Source organism: Tupaia chinensis, unplaced genomic scaffold (genome assembly GCF_000334495.1).
Source record: "Tupaia chinensis unplaced genomic scaffold, TupChi_1.0 Scaffold144426_1, whole genome shotgun sequence".
Lineage (NCBI taxonomy): Eukaryota > Metazoa > Chordata > Mammalia > Scandentia > Tupaiidae > Tupaia > Tupaia belangeri.
This window is the reverse complement of record NW_006204286.1, coordinates 751,905-774,073: the sequence shown is the minus strand read 5'-3', so window position 1 is coordinate 774,073 and position 22,169 is coordinate 751,905. Positions and strand designations below refer to the sequence as shown.

At 35.5% G+C, this 22,169-nt stretch overlaps 1 protein-coding gene across 2 annotated transcripts in view; it reads left to right on the top strand.

Annotated features, from left to right (window-relative positions):
* CHM (CHM Rab escort protein) overlaps window positions 1-22,169 on the top strand; it is a 225,283-nt gene that overhangs the window by 66,415 nt on the left and 136,699 nt on the right. For both annotated transcript variants that reach the window (XM_006167014.3, XM_006167012.3), the window contains exons 3-4: window positions 8,359-8,431; window positions 13,745-13,869. In XM_006167014.3, coding sequence (XP_006167076.1) covers window positions 8,359-8,431; window positions 13,745-13,869 — 198 coding nt within the window. The remainder of the gene's footprint in view (window positions 1-8,358; window positions 8,432-13,744; window positions 13,870-22,169) is intronic.

The following is a 22,169-nucleotide window of genomic DNA, read 5'->3' as shown; positions in this document are numbered from 1 at the left end:
TACTCATTTTATGTACTGTCTTGGCATTCTATAAATGGATTTTAATTGGTGGAGTAGTGTGGAATGACTAATAATTACCAACATAGGAAGGTTTTTCTCTAGTCCTAAGGACTGAGAACACAGTCTGATATTTCTAGCAGACTGATCTAATTGCCAAGTCAACATCCTGTACCTTCATTAGAATCTTTTAAAACCAAGTAACATTTCAAAACAACATGTTGCATCTAATAAATGTACAATTTTCTTTTTCTTTTTCTTTTTAAGAGATTTTTGCTATAGGGCATATGTGCTCTCTTTAAAGACACAGAGAAACAAAGTGACAGAAATCACCCCCTTGTGGGATGGCCACATTGCAGTCCCATCTCCATTCTTCTTTTGGGACTTTGTGCTTGTATGCTCATATGCCTGGCCTGAGTTTTAAGCCACTGAGTCTGAGACTTGAACCATAGATAGCCATGTAGGAGTCCAGCAACGTAACCATTACACCATCTACTGATCCCCGATTTTATTTTTCAATTAAATAAAAACCCCAAAAAACAGGGACCAGCAGATGGCATAATGGTTACATTGCTGGACTCCCACACAGTCAACTATGGTTTGAGTCCTGTACCTGGCAAATTAAAACTCATGCTGGGTGCATGTGCATGTGTGCCTACCCAAAATCCCAAGAGGAGGCTAAAGGAGAAGAGATTGCAGTGTGGCCATTCCCCCTTGGGGGAGGGAGGTAATTTCTTGCTTTCTGTCTGTCTGTCCAGTGAGCGCACATGCTCTATAGCAAAGATCACTCTTAAAAAAAAAAATTCTAACTAAGAGTCTGGTCTTCCATTAGACCAGAATTAGAATTGTATTTGCACATTCTACTGTGGAGGTCTACCTTCCAAGGTCTTGGGATGAGGAGGTGGTAAAAGAAGCTTAGCTTTCTTATGTATAAAATGTGTGGAACTTTTGGTAAATTTGAATTTGTGTCGGAGGTAAGTCCACTATATTTCCGTGTCTGTTCTGTTACTGGTCACTAGGAACGTAGTGATATGTCATTACTTTTTCTAGTATTCCAGACAAATTTAAATGAAATATACTATCTTTCAAAAGGCCTAGTATATTGTACTCAGTAATAGTTGGCAAATAAGTGCCAGTAGACATGCCATATTGTTATTTTCCTATTCCTGTCATACATAAAGACATTTATGCACATTAAATGTGAGATAGGCAATACAATTGGTTGAAATTGCTGGAAATGAATACCCCCCTCAAGCTCTGATGTTAGGACAGATATGATCATGACATTATTAATCCATTTTTATTATCCATATCAAATAGGGCAGGGAAACAAAATTTAGACTTTGTTTGTAAATAGATCTGACTTCCAGTATTTGCATTATATACTTATGTGCATAATTTTAAATATTTGAATCTTGTAGGTTTTGGGAGGTAGTGTTATATAGTGGAAAGAGCATAGGATTTGGGGACTCATATGCCCTGTGCTTAAATCCAGGGTTTTGCCATTCCCTAGCAGAGTGAGTTCGATAAGATTGTCATCTTCATGGTTGTTGTTTTTGATTCCTGAGTACCAATCTCTTAGTATTTTTGTGAGGCTTAAGTGAAATAGTAAATGTAAAATGTCAAGTTCAACCTACTTGGTATCCTGTTTTTCTCCTTCCATTTAACATGCATTAGCCATTTCCTAAAATATCTTCTGTTAAACCTTAATATTTAAAAAATGCTTGTTCAGGCCAGTTCCATGACCAGATAGTTAAGGCAGCTGGATCCCACATGTCTGACTTCACAGTGCAAATCCTGGACCTAGCTGCTTGAAAAACATGCCAGGTACATGAATGTGCATGTCTAAAAATCCTGAAAGGAAAGAGGAATGGAGTAGAAGGATTGGTAGCTGAAAGGTAGCCGAAACAAAACAAAAACACTAAAATTATATATATACGGTTTTCTATAAAAAGTGCTCATTAATCATCTGAATTTGTGAAATGCTATATATACTGTTATAGTTCCCTCTTGGGGAGCTGCAGTGGACATTAACACATTTAATGATGCTGAAAAACCATGTCATGAACAAACCATTTTTTTGTTGTGTAACCTTTTAAATTTAGCATTTTCTAAATTTATTTTATCATTGTGCATTTCTCTTGACCCGCCTATTAATAGCTCATGTTATAGATATGGATACATTTTAGAAAAGGTGAATTTAGTTATCAGGACCAGGTGCTATTCCATATCTAAGTGTTCATTGAATCACAATGACCATTATACTTTTCTGTGGATTAAATGATACTAACTGGTTTAGACAGGATTAGAGTTCAGGAGAACTGAGTTTCAGTTGCTGTACTGCCATTTGTAGTTGTGTGACCCTGACTAGTGTCTAATGTCTACATGTGCAGGTCTCAGTGTCCTGTTCTATACAATAACACCTTTTCTATCTATTTTACAAGATAACTAGAAGAAGCCATGAGAAAATACTTGTGAAAACAACTTGGAAAATTAAAAAATGCCGTCAGTGAAAAGTTGTACTGCTACTAGTCTAGGAAAAGCAATTGGATGGGGTAGTGCATGTGGACTAAGGTGGTCTAGAGGTTGAGCCCTGCTACTTCCTTTTCTCATTGAGCAAACTTGCACCACAGCAGCTAACTGTGAGAAAACAGTTCCAGCTCTTGAGTTTCTTAATAATTACAACGATTCCCAGGTGAATGTGCCTGAATGTCAGTGACTCCATCTTTTGTCAATGTTCTTGGACTTGGTTATAAAAGTCATTTCATAATACAGTATGTAGGTTAGCAACATGTACCTATGACTGCTGCTGAATGTTCAATACTGAATTATAATTATGGTGCACAATGGAAAAAAGATTGTTAGGGTTTAATTAATAGGCTCTTTTCATACAGTTCAACTTTCTTTGTGTCCACCTATAATATTATATATTTCTTTTCTATTAGGAAACATTAGGGAAGTGATGTTGCTTTAAAATTAAACACTATGTACAGGATGAGAAATATCTTGAGTTTCTGTTTTAATACTATTTTTTTCAGTTGTTTTATTAAGTGATATTAAGGGAGACAGTTGTGTAACTCATTTCCTTATTGTGTCTGGAAAAACTTATGTGGTACTTTGAGTAAGCCATGTGAAAGTTCAGAAAGATTAAAACCATGTTTTCTAGAGTTTTAAGGTCATTTTATACAACAGAACTATATCTCAGTATTCTTATTATTGAACTTTTCTGCTTTTGGAAATAAAAATATTTCATTCATGATTTTTGCTATTGCAGCTGAAAATTTTACCTCCCTTTCCTATCATGAAATGTTAGAGGCATTTAGACATTAGTTTTAAGTTTGTTCTTTAAATATTATGAATACTCATTTTCCAGTTCCATAAGAAAACTAGTTTTAAGGAAGTCTTTTTTCATCATATGAAATAGTGTTCCTGACAATAGAGATAAACTTCCTTCATCATAAAATACTTCTTCCTTTACTTGATGTACAGAGGCACTTGTGACACAAAATTGGCAGAAAATGTGCCATACCCTTTTTTCTATCTTTTTTAAAGTTAGGACGTTTTCACTTTATCCTTAAAATAAATCCTGTCTTAGAGGTTTTAAAAACAAAACCAATAACTAGCTTTATTATTCCCTACAGAAGCAGTTTAAAGACAGTAGAAATAATATTTTATAAGTTCAATTTGAATGTCAGAATTCTAAAATTATATCTTTAAAGATAAAATTGAGAACATATTTTGTAAGCTTTGAGTTTTTGCTATTTCAGTACAATATTGTTCCAGAAACCACATTAGAATGTCATATTGATTTTTTTCCTTTTCTTTTTGTCATATTGATTTTGAGACCTATTGTCTTTGGCATTGTTGTTAAGGGATATTATAAACCATATTTAGAACCATACAAATAGCAAAATGAATTTAGTTGAATCTGTACTGGTTTTATAGTGGGTATACTAATAATTATGTTACTCTCTTTTGTCCAAAAGACCATAGCAATGAAAACCATGTTTTACCTTGTACATACATAATTAGATGAGATCACCAGATGCTGATGTTAAGAACACATCATCAGGAAAAGTTGAAAAGAGCTGCATGGAAAAATACTAGAACTAATTAGCTATGTCAAAAACCATATGACCAAGTATAGAGGAGAAAAATAGATTTTGACCATGAACTGACCTCAAGTCATTTAATAATGGAAAGAAACAGCAAGATGGCCCTCTTCAAGTTTTTTTAGGTTTTTTATAATAGCAGAAATACCTTGGAAACTGCCACATCATGGTTAGCATTTGAAAACTCATCTTTGATTAATTTTGCTTCTCTTGACATTTTACTGTAATTTTCAAACTTAAAGAAAAGCCGAAGAAATTATACCATGAACACCTATGTAGCCACTGCCTAGATTTTACAATGTATATTTTTGTATATTTGCTTTATCACATCACTGTCCATGTCTTCATTCTACTACCAATCCTGTATTCTATCTTATTGTTGTAAGGTGTTACATATTTCAAAGTTAGTTTTACACATATAGTAATTTTTAGTCCTGAACACTTAAACATATATATAACCAACTAGAGTTAAATATTTGTTTAGGTTTCTTTTTTGAGAGAAAACTTACATTCAGTGAAATACACAGATTCTAAGTGTAGCATTTGATTTTTTATTTTCTATTTTTAAATTTGCTATAAGTTGCAGATGCTTGCTGGAGAGAGAAAGAGAGAGGAAAAGGGAAAGTGAGAAATCACTCCCAGGGGAGATGGCCATGCCACAATTCCTTCTCCTCCATTTTCCTCTCAGGATTTTGGGCACACATGCGCACATACCTGGCATGATTTTCTAGTGGCTGGATCCAGGCCTAAAACCATGCTGTTGGCCATGTGGGATCCAATAGCCTTAACTACTATGCCACCTACTTGGTCCAAGCACTTGATAAATTTTGACAAATGCATCCACTTGTTAATATAGAAACCTTGTTAAGGGCTGACTCCATAGCATAGTGGTTAAGTGTTGGGCACAGAATGCCAGGTCCCACATGGCCGATTGTGGTTCAAATCATGGCCCCGGTTGCTTGAAAAACATTCCAGGTGTGTGTGTGTGTGTGTGTGTGTACACACAGAATCCTGATGGGATGGAGAAATGTAGGAGAAAAGATTGCAGCATGACCAAATTCCGTTGGAGGAGTATTTTCTCACTCTCTCTGGTGAGTCCACATGCTCATTGACAATAAAAAGAAAACAAAACAAAGCAAAACAAAACAAGAACAAAAAAAATCAAGATAAATAACACTGCTGTCAGTTCAGAAAGTTCTCTTATGCTCTTTCTTAGTCAAGTCCTGATACCATGTTCCTTATCCTCAAAGACAACCACTCTTACGGTTATCATAGGCTTTTTTTTTTTATATATATAGACTAATTTAGCTTGCTCTAGAATTTCATATAAATGGAATCATATAGCATGTACTCTTTGGCTAAGACTTACTCATCATAATGTTTTTGAGATTCATCTATGTTGTTTATATATCAGTAGTTTATTCTTTTTCATTGATGAATAGTATCTATCCTATGGATGTACCACAGCTTGCTTATCTACGATATTTTCCTATTGATGGATTCTGGTGCCCTCTATATCTGCAGGCTCCACATCTGCAGATTTAACCTGCTGTAGACTGAAAATATTACATTATTTCTATGTACTATGTGATTAGGCCAATAATGGTTGTAACTGTACTGAATATGTACAGTTTTTTTGTCACTATTCCCTGAACAATAAAATAACTGTTTATATAGCACTTACACTAGATCAGGTATTTTAAGTAGCCTATATGTGATTTAAAGTATATGGGAGGATATGCATAGGTTTTTTGTAAGTACTATGCCATTTTTTATAAGGTATTTGAACATCCTCAGATTTTGCTATTCACCAGGATCATGGAACCAATTCCCTACTGATACCAGGGGATGACTATATTTGGATTGTTATCATTTTGAGACTATTAATGAATTAAGCTGCTGTGAAAAAAATTGTACATGTTTTTGGTGAATGTATGTTTTTCATGTGCATAATTGCCTACAGATAGAATTACTGGATCACAGGGTAGGTGTATGCATAGTTTTGTAAGAAACTACTAGATACTCTTCCAGTGTTTGTGCCATTTTACACTCCTACTAAAATATATGAGCATTCTGACCATCCTCATCACACCCAGGTATTGCCTTTCTTTTTAACTCTCCTGGTGGATTCTTAACTGTCCTAGATCTCATCATGCTCATTTTCTTTTTCATGAGAGAGACTTATACACATATACAAATAGACAGGCAGCCCCATCAAGGACCTTATGCCATGAACTTTATCCCTCCCTGCAGACTTGCTGGCATGTACAGGTTGACCAGGAAACCAGACCTATGACCTTCCATATGGATTCAGCATTACTAGAGCAGTGAGTTACCATTATGCAACTGGGCTGGCCCTCTTTATGCTGATTTTCCGTTGCTTATTTTAGTGTGCACTTAACTAAGGACTAATTATTGGGCACCTTTCATCTGATAATTAACCACATCTTCTGTGAAGTGTCTGTTCAAACTCTTTACTCACTTTAAAATTTTAATATTTATCTTATTAAGATGAATGAGTTCTTTATCATGTGTACCAATCTTTGTTAGATGTGCTTTGTGAATTTTTTTCCCCCAGTTTATGCCTGGTCAATTCATTTTTTTAAATTATAGATTTTATTGATAAGTTTTTAATTTTGATGAAAATCTAATTTATCTGTAGGTTTTTTATTACTTTCTGTGACCTCAGAAACCTTCATATACCCTCTCCATGTTAGATTTTTGACATTTATTACTTATAAATTGGTGTATCCATTCAAAACATTTTACTTTGATCTTGAAGCTGCTACCAATTAGTCAGTGCTACTATGACCTTATGATGATTCAAAGAAATCTAGATATCTCAACAAAAATATAGAAACATGGCTTAAGGGCTCCTCCCCTCAGGAAAGATAGTTTTGTTGTATGTTAACATTTGCAGGATAAGAATAGATAACAGAAGTGTATTATTCTCAGATAAGGGAGAATAGGGTATAAATTGCTGTGGAAGAACCACCAGTTCTCACATTCCTCTCTTTTTCTTCCCCATATTCTCTATCTCTATCATTGCCTACCTTTTCCTTCACTGTCCTTATTAATGCAAGGGGTCATAGCTTTCAGCTTCCTTATTCCAACATTTCACCAAGAGGTAGCTATCTAGAATCGTTAATATAACTGAAATTCTAAATCCCACTGGAAATTTTGAACGGCATATGAATTTACATCATCCCTGAGAGAGACATCAGATATAAGTAAAGTAGTCACCTATAACGCCTACTTTCTCAGGTGTTTGATTTATTCTTTTTGTCTGTTAGAGCAAAGCAGTGATTATTTGATAACATACTTGAGCCTCAAATTTCACTGTTCTTCAGGCTATGTCCACAGTTGATTATGATAAAGTAATTTCGAAAATCATAGTAAAGGTTTTATTTTTGTTTAATTTTTAAAAATTATCAGTGATAATTTTGTTTCTGTTTTACTTTTAGAAATCTTGATGTGAGGCACCAGCAGGTAGCATGGTCATTAAAGGTGCTGGACTCCTATATGGCTGACCACGGTTCAAGTCCAAAACTTGGCAGCTTGCTTTCTCACTCTCTCTCTCTCCATCTTTGTCTCTGTCTCTCTCTGGTCAAATTTTAATAATAATAATAATAATAAAGTTAAATAAAATAATTCTTAGAAATATTAACGAAATCTTGATGTGAATAACTGTCTTGGAATTTACTTCAATTCTGGTCCCTGAAGGCTAAGAATAGCACAGGGCTTTCCATTTTATCTAGAGTAGCCAATTGTGTGTACGTATGTATATGTGTGTGTTTTAATGTGGGAAATGAGTTTGGTGGTAGTGGAGATTTAATGCTTACAGAAACTTATTAGATTTCCATTGACTTTCTTTGAGATCTATCAAGATTTTTTTCCTAGCTGTTTTTGTTACCAGGAATCATTAAAAGTTCATGTTACTTAGTGCCTGTGTCTAGTTGTTCACATGATCAGTGGAGAAGGTTCTAAGAGGCCAAAGATTTTTTTAAACTTCTTATGCACTTATGCAATGAAAATTTGCCTTTGAGATCTGAGAAACTCACTTTTATTCCAGTGTGCCATTTTCTCTTGTGTCAGTGTCCCAGTTATGTGTGCTTTTGAGTTCTTCAGCAGCAATATTAGAAAATGAAATGAATTTAAGGGTCAAAGATGAGTTATTGCTGAAGATTAGTGACATGATATATACCCATTTCTTTACTCTTTTTTTCTTTTTTTTCTCTTGTTGTTACAGAAGAAGCTACTATGGAGGAAACTGGGCCAGTTTTAGCTTTTCAGGACTGTTGTCCTGGATAAAAGAATATCAGGTAAAGATATTATCTGATCTTTTAGTGCACTAGGTTATATTTTGTGTCACATAATAATCCTACATGAATGAAAATCTAAGCTTCATCTGTCATACAGGATTTACAGCTTATTTTTATTCACTTACATTGAATAAGAAATCTGAAAAGTAGTTTTTTCAGCTAATATTTTTCTGATTTCCTTATGATATAGATAACACTTTTTTTTTTTTGAGAGGTTTTCGCTATAGGGCGCGTGTGCTTGCCAGACAGACAGAGAGAGACATAGAGACAGAAAGCGAGAAATCACCCCCTAGGGGGGATGGTCACGCCGCAATCCCTTCTCCTCCATTCTCCTCTTGGGAACTTGGGCACGCACGCACATGTGCCTGGCGTGAGTTTTAAGCCACCGGGTCCAGGATGCGAAACGCGGTCGACCACGTGGGAGTCCAGTGACATAACCATTACGCTAACTGCTGGTTCCCTAGATAACACTTTTAAAATATAAATAGATATGTTGGCTGAAGGGTAAATCATATATACTTGATACCATTTCCTGCCTGTATGCTCAAATATATGGCAAGATTTTTTTTCCCCAAAAACTCATCTATTGGAAACAATATTCCTATCCTTGTAAAATCTCACATATTACTAGTTAGTCTTTCAGTTAGTATATTTTGAACAAAAAAACTCCTTGAGAAAGACACATTAATTTGAAATTATTTCAGTCAGTCATGATTTTGCATGTTTATAGAGATCATGTGACAAAATCAGTAAAAAGAAAAAGCAGAGAAAGATATACTATAAATTCAGTAATTTTTTTTCAATGGATAGGATATTAGTACTATAGCTGTTGAATACCATTGTAAACAATCTTTTTAGATCTCACTTAGAGGACAACATGGGGAGTGGTTGTGTTATGGAATTTACCAATTTTTATAAGACAAAATTTTAAAACTCATAATTTTATGTGAATAGGTATATGTGCTTGAAAAAAATTATGAAATTCCTGTTGAGAGCATCATACATGGAATCAGAAACTGCTATATGTTAAGAGTTGAGACTACTGGGAAAGAAGGTGATAAGTTACAGAAAATTCTATTCTGTTGCTATGAATAAAATAGCTTAGGCTTATTAGGCACTTACAGTGTGTCAAGCACCATACTAAGCATTGTAGTTATAGTGATTGATTTAATGGTATATATGTCTCAAAACTGGTTCTCATGACAGAGACATTGATGTTGAAATGCAATTTGAATGTCATTGCATAAAATGATAATGTGGAGAAACAAGCAAAGTAGTGTGTCATAAAAATAATTTAAACCATGTGTAGCCAAGAGAGTAAATATGATAAGTAGACATTTAACTGTTTTTCCTATATGCCTAAAATATTCACATTTAAGTTGATGAGACACCCTTTTTTTGGACCTTATCCTTGGGAAGTGTGTATGAAGGTCACCTTATATCTAGGTGTATTTAGTACTTTCATAAAAACAAAACAAAAAAAATTTAGACTATGGGGGCCAGCAGAAGGCATGATGGTTAAGGTACCAGACTTCCACATGGCCAACTATGGTTTGAGTCCCATGCCTGGTGACTTGCTTTTTCACTTTCCTTCTCTCTCTCTCTCTGGTGGGCACGCATACCCTGTAAAAAATTTAATATGAATTTAGTAATTTTTTTAATGGATAGGATATTATGTAAAGTTCTTGTACTTTACATAAAAATTAAGTAAGTAATTCTTTGAAAAAAGAAGAACTAGTTTAGATTCTTAGAACAACAATACCAACAAAATAGCCAGATAAATTCTAGTTGTCTGGAAAACTTGATGAATAAAGGATTTTACAAAAATAGATTTTGGTAATGGGTTAGATTTATTTAAATAAAAATGTCTTTTTAGAAGTTTCTTGTATTTTTTTTTTCCTTTTTTTGAGAGTTTTTTGCTATAGTGCATACAGAGAGAGAGACAGAGACAGAAAGCGAGAAATCCCCCCTCAGGATTGATGGCCACGCCACAATCCCTTCTCCTCCATTCTCCTCTCAGGATCTTGGGCACACACCCACACGTGCCCAGTGTGAGTTTAAGCCACCAGGTCCAGGACTCGAACCACAATCAACTACATGGGAGTTCAGCAACATAGCCATTGTGCCAACTGCTGGTCCCAGAAGTTTCTTGTATTTTAATACTTGTTTTACTCTAGGGTCTTGATTCTGTCATTGTATATATTCTCCTATCACTCTCTTTTTTTTTTTATAGTTATTTTCTTAGACTGGTAACCCCACATCTACACATTGGGAAGTTGTTTTTTTCTTTTTTTTTTGAGAGATTATAGCTATAGGGCCTGTGCACTTGCCAGAAAGACAGAGAGAGGCAGAGAGATAGAAAGCAAGAAATCACCCCCCAAGGGGAGATAGCCACACCGAAATTCCTTCTCCTCTCAGGATCTTGGGCATGCATGCACATGCACCTGGTGTGAGTTTAAGCCACTGGGTCCGGGACTCGAACCGCGGTCGACTACATAGGAGGAGTTCAGCGACATAGCCATTACTCTAACTGCTGGTCCCTACATCGAAAATTCTTGTACTTCACATTATCTTCTGCTTATGGTAGGATATTTTATGAGGAGACTTCAAAAGTTTGTGGAAAAATAGAGTTAAAGTACAAGTTTATTTGGGTGTGTAAAAAAATCTTGAAATCCATGTATAGTATTTTCATAATACACATTTTCCAGAAATTTTCTGAAGACCCTTTAAACTATCTAATATTAAACTTGATGGTAAAAGCTGTTTGCCACTATTTTACTTCAGGCTAACATGTTAATTGAGGACAACAAAACATTTTAAAAATAAGTATTGCCCTGCTTTATGAAATTTGTAAGTTTGGAAATTTCCTTTGATTAATTTACTTAAAATATATTGTACTTATATTCTGCTACTAGTTCCTTGAGTATATATAGTACATTTTCAAAAAGTTTCCTCTGACATATATGTTTATTAAATCACTTAAAATTTTAAACTGGTTAAAAATTGATCCTTGACATTTTTTTTTTTTTTGGAGAGGTTTTTTGCTATAGGGCGCATGCGCTCACCAAACAGACAGAGAGAGACGGAGAGACAGAAAGTGTGAAATCATCCCCCTGGGAGGATGTCCACGCCGCAATCCTTTCTCTTCCATTCTCCACTCGGGATCTTGGGCATGCACACACACGTGCCCGGCATGAGTTTTAAGCCACCGGGTCCGGGGCACGAACCATGGTCGACTACATGGGAGTCCAGCGACATAGCCATTACGCTAACTGCTGGTCCCAAAAATTGATCCTTGACATTTTGAAAAGGTAATATTAGGTTACTGGGAAAATCATGACATATTTTCCTTTGTTTTTCCATGCAAAAATGCGTCATGCCTTTCCTGATGACCCTATATCTATCTATCTATCTATCTATCTATCTATCTATCTATCTATCTATCTATTCATCTATCTATCTATAGATATATATACATATACATATACACACACACATATATATAGATACATATGTATGTATACATATACATACACACATACATATATGTAACTATATATATGTGTGTGTGTGTATATCTCTATCTATATTTAAGAATTGCCTATATGTTACTATATCATATAATTTTCTCCAGATAATGTAATTAAGAATTACTGAAAAATTTAAGGGGCCAATTTCATCTGTTGGTGAAAGTTTATATAATTTATTACACATTCTTGTTTTTATTGTCTTTCTGGATATAAAGTATTCAGGTATTGATATTATAAAGTCCTGAGTTATCTTGTGCTATGTACATTTCAAAAATACTTTTATATATAATCAATATTTGACATGACTAGTTACCAATCTTCAAATATCTTAAAGTGAGTTGATGGATATGGAAGATTTACTGCTGAGTGAAGCAAGCCAGGCTATGGAAGAGAAGAATTGTATATCTCCACTTAATATATACCGATTGTCCACATTCTATGACTGAAACTAATTGACTAAAGGATATAGAAGCACAGTATATAGATGTAAATGCCAGATAAAGTGTGTGTGAAAGAGGAGGGTCTGAAGAAGGACATTTAGAAGAAAAATAGGGAGGCAAAGCATTAAGAGTACAAATAAATGTGGTATTATCTGTTGAAGATATTTTGTAGTTTTATCAAGTGTACTAGGGAGAAATGTTCACCTTTTGAAATATCCATCTTATAAGCCAAATAATAATGTGATTGAATGTATAAAAGAAAATGAAATGAAAAAATAAAAAAAAATTAAAATACAAGAATAAAGGGCTTCATTTTGAGCCTGATATATTGACATCTAAGTATTATGAAAACTGTTATTAACAAGTAATACAGGGACCAGCACGTGATGTAGTGGTTAATGCGTTGGACCCACACATGGCCAACTATGGTTTGAGTCCCAGAACCCAAGCAATGGCTTGACAGTCACAATGGTTGCACTGTGTGAATGCCCAAACTCCCAAGAGAAGAATGGAGGAGAAGGGAATGCAGTATGAGTATCCCACTGGGGGATGATTTTTCACTTTCCCTCTCTCAGTCTCTCTGTCTCTCACTATCTCTCCCTCTCCCTCTGATGTACACACACACTCTATGGCAAAAACCTAAAAATAAAACAAAACAAAACCAAAAAAACCCACAAAAATTCATACACTAAATATGCTTTATCCTCACATGTAGATAATTAGTTGTCCTGATTCTCAAGCAATGTCAAAATAGCCTTATCTGAATGTCCCAATCCTGATGTAGATCTACTAATATAAACTAGAGTTAGTTATCAATAGTATAGTTTTGTTTTGTTTTTAAAGGTTTTTTTTAAGTGCACATTTGCTTGGGCAGAGAAACAGTGAGAGGGAAAGTGACAAATCATCCTGTAATGAGGACGACCATGGCACAATCTCTTCTCTTCCATTTTCCACCCGGGATTCTAGGCACACACACACACACACACGCCCCATATGATTTTCATGCTTCTGGGTCTGGAACTCAAACTGTGGTTGGCCATATGGGAGTCAAGTGCCTCAACAAAAATATAACCTGTTGGTAGCTTATGGTATAGATTTTATTCATTGTTTTCTTTGCTTCACTTTCGTAATAAGGATTTACGTGGCGTTGGTTGTGACAAGTCAAACTGAAGTTGACACACTTTGTTGGAGTTGGTTCAGTGACTCTGAAGTGATAACTATCTTTGAGTTTTGATGGAATGAAAGGAAAAGTATGAATTTAGATATAAATTTTCTCAGAAAATTATAGGTTCAGATTGCTCAGTTTAATTAAAAACTTTCCTTTTTTGTTTTTTTTTTTTTAGGAAAATAGTGACGATGTGAATGAAAATCTAACATGGCAAGAGCAGATCCTTGAAAATGAAGAAGCCATCACTCTTAGCAAGAAGGACAGAACCATTCAACATGTGGAAGTATTTTGTTATGCCAGGTATGAGAAGCATTAATTAAAGATAAATTAAGCTAATAACTTATTGTTCACACTTCTTCAGAAGCCAACAATAAGGATTTACATGGCATTGTTTGCTACAAGTCAAATTGATATATAGATTTGGTCTGTTTTTAATTGAAATTTCAGTTTTCCATGTTTAAGTGATAATAACAATAACTTGTCAGTGCCTTACAATTTTACCAAGTCCTTTCAAATACATTATGTTATTTGATCTTTACAACAATCCTGTGTTAGGATGAAGAATATAGTATTATCTGCATTTTTTATAGAATTTTCCCTGGAGCTCAGAGAGATGAAGTAATTGCTGAAGGTCACATTGCTTGGTAAATGGCAAAGCTATATCTAAGCTAAAGAGTTTTTTTAAACCAAAACTAAATCCCAGGGTTTTTTCTTTTTTTCATCTTTTTTAAAAAAATTATTATTGGGACCGGTAGTTAGTGTAATGGCTATGTAGCTGGACTCTCATGTTGTTGACCGTGGTTCGAGTCCCGGACCCGGTGGCTTAAAACTCACGCTGGGCGCTTGTGCATGCGTGCCCAAGAGGAGAATGGAGGAGCCAGGATTGAGGCGTGGTCGTCCCCCCTGGGGGGTGATTTCTAACTTTCTGTCTCTCTGTCTCTCTCTGTCTTTCTGGCGAGCGCACGTGCCCTATAGAAAAAACCTCTCAAGAAAATTATTATTATTATTGTTATTTATTATTTATACATTCAATCACTATACATCATTTAGTTTGTAAAGCGATTTTACCCAACATGATATGTGCCACACAGCAGGCAAGAAACCATAACTGTGTCCCCCAAATTCCTTACTTCTCCATTTTTCTCCAAATTTCCCTTCCTGCCTCTGTCTACCATTCTCTTACATTTTGTCCCCAGTGTCCATAACAATTTTCAATGCTTTTATGTCCTCCAGTCTTTCAGTCTCTACCATAGAATGTAGATAGTCGGTACATGTTAAGTGGAGCCATACAATGTCTCTGTTTCATAGTCTCACTTGGTTCACTCAGCAGTAAATCTTCCATGTCTACTTTCTATCAAATGCCAGGGGAAAACTGGAAAAACTTGTTCATTATAGTTGAATAGTGTTCCATGGAGTATATGTGCCACACTTTTTCAATCGATTAATTATTTTGTGGACATTTGGGTTGGTTCCATATCTTAGCAATCATGAATAATGCCGCAATAAATACAGTAGTGCAAGTGCTTTTTGAACTGAGCATTGTCTTGTCCTTTGGGTAAATACCCAGGAGTGGATTTCTGGATCATATGGTAGTTCCTTTTGAAGGTCTTTGAGGAACCTCTATATTGTTCTCCACAATGGCTGGATCAATTTACATTCCCACCAGCAATGTTGGAGAGTTCCCCTTTTACCACATTCCTGTCAGCATTTATCATTTTTTGTTTTTATTAATCTTTGCCATTCTGACTGGGGTTAGGTGGTATCTCATTGTGGTTTTGATCTGCATCTCTCTTATGATGAGGGATGTTGAGCATTTTTTTTGTATGCTTTTTGGCTGTAAGTATATCTTCCTTAGAGAATTATTTATTCTTTTTCCCATCTTATAATTGGGTTAATCATTTTGTTCTGGGTAAGCTGCTTGAGTTCCCTGTATTTTCTGATTATCAGTCTCTTATCTGAGGAATTCCCTTTTGGCTAATTTGTTGGAGAAGAATTCTGTAACTGTGAGCTTGTGTGTTTCTCTTACTTTGAAATAATTCGGTGCTATTTTTTCCCTTCTACTGTGTCCTCTAATGTGGGAATCACTGGAGTAGTTTTGAAATCGGATTTATGAAGGGGAGTTTCCCTCTTTTTACAACCAGTATAGTGAGGGGCAAAGCATTCTCTAAAACTCACAATGTTCAGATATTTAGCTACTATGCACCTAGACTTCTTTAGGTAGTGTGGGTAAGGGCTGAGCAGTAAAATAGGAAAGTAAGGTAAAAGAAAAAGAAAGTAGGAAACAGAAAAAGGAAGGAAAAGCAATGGAAAAAGAAGGAAAGAACTAGAAAAAAGAGGAGAAAAAAACAAAATTTACACTGCAGAAAATAAAATTGGCTTAAAAATATAAAACCATGTGACGCACGCTTGAGGCAGAAATGGAGATGCTTGGATGAATTCTGTCCTAGGTGAAGGAAAAGAGAAAAATTAGCAAGAGAAAGGTCTGGGGGGTGGGGTGGGTCTGACTGGGGGAACTTGATAGCCTCAAAGCTGAACCCAGAAGGGACAGCATAGGCAGAGATGGAGATACCTGGATGTATTCTGTTCTGACTAGCACTGGAGCCTGGAAGGAAGAGGGTCTTGTCTGGGGAGCTTCACAGCTGTTAAGGTGAACCCAGAGGGGACACCACAGACAGAGATCAAATCCCAGGGTTTTCTACTTCTTCACTATTCTTCCAGCTACACCAGACTTGTTAGATATATTCAGTGGAGCAAATGGAAAATTATATATTTATGTTGAAAAAATTTGAATTGTCATAATGTTTGTGTACATGTTTATATATATATATGAAAATTAAATAAAAAGAAAAAAATAAAGGTGACACAGTTTTAAATGTCTCCCTCCGAGAGAGAGATTCAGCAGTGTTTTTTTCTTTTTAAGAGGTTTTTTTTTTTTTTTTTTTTACTATAGGACGGTGGTGCTCGCCAGACAGACAGACAGAGACAGAGAGACAGAAAGCGAGATATCACCCTCCAGGGGGACGGCCACGCCACAATCCCTTCTCCTCCATTCTCCTCTCGGGATCTTGGGCACGCACGCACATGCGCCCGGCGTGAGTTTTAAGCAACTGGGTCCAAGATGCAAACCGCGATCGACTACGTGGGAGTCCAGCGACATAGCCATTACGCTAACTGCTGGTCCTGAGATTCAGTGTTTTAAAACATTTTGAACAGTTTTTTTTTCTTCAAATGACATGTGTTGGATAGGTTGAAATGTATCAGTCATATAGTATAATCATTCATGTAGTTTTAGTCTAGATATTTAGAACATCCAACTATCAGGCACCTAAATATTAACTATCATTTACAGTTCAGTACACTGGAGACTCATCAGGATATGCTCTGTGATCTTATGCATTATTGTCACAAAATTGTAAATGTGATGTGAGCATGTGAACAGTCTTTGAACTTGCATTTGATTTTTTAATCTATGTTCACATATTCTAGGTAACTAGCATTTTTTTCCCATAACAGTTAATGTTCTATGATTTTCTGCAAAAGCTTAGCTTCTAAAATGTTAGATATAGATTATAACTTACATAATACTAAATGTCATTCAGTACAAAAAGGTACAACTTACTGACATTGTTCAGAAACAGCCAAGAAAGATTTACAACAGAAGGTGCTCTCAGCAACAATAAAATCAGACTTTACTGAAAACAGTAATAAAATATTTTCTACCTTTATCATATCTTATTGTGTGTTGATGAATATTTTTGACTACAATATAGTGGACACTGTGACCCTTGAGAGGTATTTTTGATACTTCAAGGCACCTGGTTTCTCTGAGTATAAGAGTTGAATTTAATTGTTTCTAATGACTGAACTGATACATTTGGAGTACAGAGAAAAACATCTCATTTTCAGTTCCTGGTCATCTTCAGTTCCAGTTTTGGAACTCCTCAAAGTAAGGAAGTAAAATATTGATGGTAGAAGGTTAATTTTTTTTTTTTTTTTTGGGAGAGGTTTTCGCTATAGGTTGTGTGCGCTCGCCAGACAGACAGAGAGAGACATAGAGACAGAAAGCGAGAAATCACCCCCCAGGGGGGATGGTCATGCCGCAATCCCTTCTCCTCCATTCTCCTCTCGGGATCTTGGGCACGCACGCACACGCGCCCGGCATGAGATTTAAGCCACCGGGTCCGAGACGCGAACCGCGGTCGACTACATGGGAGTCCAGCGACATAGCCATTACGCTAACTGCTGGTTCCCTAGAAGGTTAATTTTATCTATTAATTTATTTATAGAATTTTTTGATATAGGATGCATGTACCCCCTGGAGAGATAAGGAGATACAGAGAGACAAAAAGTGAGAACTCACCCCCCAGGGGAATGGCTACACCACATCCCTTCTCCTCCATTCTCTTCTTAGAATCTTTAAAATGCATGCGCATGCACCTGGCGTGAGTTTTAAGCTAAGGGTCCAGGACTCGAACCCTGGTCGACTACATGGGAATTCAGCACCATAGCCATTGCACCATCTGCTGGTCCCGAATATTTATTTTGAAACAGTGAAATAGAACTTTTCTATGTCTTCCATTCATTGTTGATTAGAGTGTAGAACAACATGTGTACTGGGATAATTTTTTATGTGTCTTTATTTACTTAGAAAAGTTAGCTGGTTATCAATGTCATAGTAAGCAGGAAGAACCTTGAAAGTATCCAGGGAAGTGGAGGCCTATATAAAAAATCTACTTGTTTATCATAAGTGCTAAAAACATGAGTAAAGAAAAATAACAATACCTCACATAGCTGTAGCCTGACTGATATCCTGAATCTTTTGGATAATGGCTGCTAACTTAGAATTATATGAAAGGGGTCAGGGCTAGAAAAGTAGATATCATCAAGATTTACTTTATATGAAAAGTCATTACCCTGCACCTACTGACTTAAATCAAAAGCCTTATTTAATGCATATTTCTGATTTTTACACTTTCTGGTTTTTCCACCATAATAGTTTAAAGGAAAGGGATATCGTCTAGAAGCAAGCACACTGAGACCAGGGTTAGAATATTTCCTTTATTATTTAACTATTTTGCCATTCATAAAACAAGAAACGATCATAGAAATCTTTCTGGATATCAACATGTGGTTATATTCAGTGCTAAAGATGGAGAAGACCATATCAGGAAGCTGAGAGTGGACTTTTGGCTATTTAGTTTAGGGATAAAAGGCTCATCACACCAGAAGATCTCACAAGGTCATCACTGTATTATAGCACAGTATAACAATTAATGATCATAATGATATCCTGGTGTGTTCAGGCAAAAATTAAATAATATTCTTAATCTTCCACTTTAAAAGTAAGGGGATTGGAAGTACATTTTAGAAATACAAGTATTAGAAATGGTTAGAATGAAATATTTATCATTTTAGAGCCAGCCAAATGGCATGGTGGTTAAGGCAACTGGATTCCATGTAGCCAACTGCAATTTGAGTTCTGGATTGGTAGCTCTGTTGGGTACATGTGCGTGCATGCCCAAAATCCCAAGAGGAAAATAGAAGAGACAGGCTTATGGCATGGTCACTCCTCCCTGGGAGTGCATTCTTACTTTTCCTCTTTCTCTCTGTCTCTCTCCGTGACCTATAGCAAATTTAAAAATAATGAGTGAGAAGGAACATGTGGCATTTGTCTTTCAGAGCCTGGCTTATTTCACTTACTGTAATTTCCTCCATGCTTATCTATGATGTTGCTGATAACAGAATTTCATTGTTTTCTATCAAAGATTGAATGATATTCCATTGTTTATAGTTACCATATTTTCTTTATTCATTTATTCATTGATGTATACTTAAGTTGATTCCATATGTTGGCTTTGGTGAATAACTCTGCAATAAATATTAGAGTGTACATATCTTTTCAACATTCTTATTTCCTTTCTTTTGGATATTTACCTAGTAGTGGTATTACTGAATCATAAGGTACATCTGTTTTCAGTTTTAAAAAAAATATGGTAGAGGGCATTTATATGTGTTAGAGAAAGAGGGGGGAATACTCCCTAACAAAGCCTGGTCATAATCCTTCCTCCTCTAATTCTTAATCTCATCAGGATCCTGGGCACACATGTTTTTAAAGCCCTGGAGCCAGGACTTGAACCCTGATCAGCCATGTAGAATCTGACTTCCTCTGTGCAGCACTTAACTGCAATAATGCATTTAACTACTGTACTATGGGTACAGCCCTATTTTTAGTTTTTTGAAGAATAGCCATGCTGTATTCCATAATGGTTGTACTTATTGATGTCCCGGCCAACAGTGCACCAAAGATCTCCTTTCTCCACATCTTTACCAGCAATTGTTGTTTTTTTGATAGTACCCATTTAACTGGGATAATGTTGTTATTTCATTGTTGTTTTGATGTGCATTTCCCTGATAATTAGTGATAGTGACCATTTTATCATATATATAGTCTACTTGTATGTCTTCTTTAGAGAACTGTCTGTTCAGATTGATTGCCCGTGTTGAAAATTGCATTAGTTTCTTTTGCTGATAAATTGTTTTAGTTTTTTATATATATGTATATATATCCTGGTTAGTAATCTCTTGTAGGATATCTGTCCTGCAAATATTTTCTCACATTTCTGTAGGTTTATCTTCAGTCTTGACTTTTTCCTTTGGTGAACAGAATCTTTTCAGTTTAATATATTCTATTTGTCTTTTTTTCTTTTTTCTCTTTCTTTGAGAAAGAGATTTTTTCTGTAGGGTGCATGCACATGCCAGAGAGACAGAGGGAAACAGAGGACAGAAAGCAAGAAATCGCCCCCCAGGGTGGATGACCATGCCACCATCCCTTCTCCATTCTCCTCTCCAGATTTTGCTCACTCACTCACACATGCCGGGCATGAGTTTCAAGCTGCTGGATCCAGGACTCAAATTGCCGTTGACTATGTGGGAGAGCAGTAATGTAACCATTATGCCACCTACTGGACCCCATTTGTCTATTTTTGATCATGTCACTCATTCTTAAATCTTCAAGGGCTGCCCAGTAGAGAGCTGGATCTGACATGGCTGACTGTGTTTCAAAATCTCAGCTTTGGTGTCTTGAAAAACATGCTGGGCATGTGTGCATACCTCCCTCAAATCCTGACAGGATGGACAAATGAAGGTCTAGGGATTGTGGTATGACTAGGCCCAGTTGTGAGAAGCTTTCTTCCTCTTCTTTCTGTGTCTCTGGCAAACACTTGTGCCTTTTGGTCATTAAAAAAACAAAAAACAAAAAACAAAAAAAAAACAGGCTTACCTAGACTAATGCCCTGAAGCATTTCGTCTGTTTTCTTCTAGTGATTTCATCGCTTTGAGTATTAATGTATAGGTCTTTAATCCATTTTGGTTCAATTTTTTGTACATGGTGAGAGAGGATTCCAGTAGTTTATTACATATATAGCTACCCATTTTTTTCTGTATCTTGTACTAAGAAGATTATCCTTCTTCAGTGAATGATTTTGGAAAGCTTGTGGATTTAGTCTGTGGATTTATTTCTAAGTTCTCTATTCTGTTCCATTGGTTCATATGTCTTTTTTTTCCCCACTACTATGCTACTTTGTTTATTATAGCTTTGTGTAGTATATTTCCAAGTAAGGTGGTATGATGCCTCTAGCTTTGTTTCTTCTACCCAGGATTGCTTTTGCTATTTGGTATCTATTTTGATTCCTTGTGAATTTATAATTTTTTCTATGTCTGTGAAGGATGCCATTAGTATTGTAAGAGGGATTGAATTAAAATCTATAGATTGTCTTGAGTAATATGCACATGTTAAAAATATTAGTCCTTTAATGTATGGACATTAGATGTGTTTCCTTTTTTTTTGTCTTCTATTTCTTTCATCAGTGCTTTATATATAGGTTTTTTTTTTTTTTTGAGATTGTTCACTTCTTTGGTTAAACTTATTCCTAGTTTCTAAATTACTTTTGTAGCTACCACAAATGAGATTGCATCCTTGATTTCTTTTTCAGCAAGTTTCATTATTGCTATGCAAGAATGCTACTGATTTTCATGTATTGATTTTGTATCCTGTTACTTTACTGCATATCATCAGAAAAGTCATGACACACAATGTACAATGTGTTGTGACTTTTCAGAGGACCCAATATTTATTTAGTTTTAAGAGTTTCTTCTTGGTGTAGACTTTATTATTTTTTTTATGTGTAAAATCATACCATCTGCACACAGGGACAGTTTTACTTTCTCTTGTCCAGTTTGGATGCATTTGCTTAATTTTTTTCTACATGGTTGCTCTAGTTAAGACTGTTGAATAAGAGTGGAGAAAGTGGACAATCTTTCCTTGAAGGAAAAATTTTATCTTTACCCTTGTCAGTATGATGTTAGTTGTTGGTTTGTCATTCATGACCTTTATTGCATTGAAATACTTGCCTTCTGTTTCTAATTTGTTGATAGTTTTTAATCATGAAAGAATGCCATGTTTTATCAAATAATTTTTATGCATCAATTTTTATGATCATGCCATTTTTATCTTTTATTCTGCTTATGTGATGTATTGTGTTTATTGTTTTCTGTATGTTGAATTCAGTTTGTTAATATTTTGTTAAGGACTTTGGATGTTC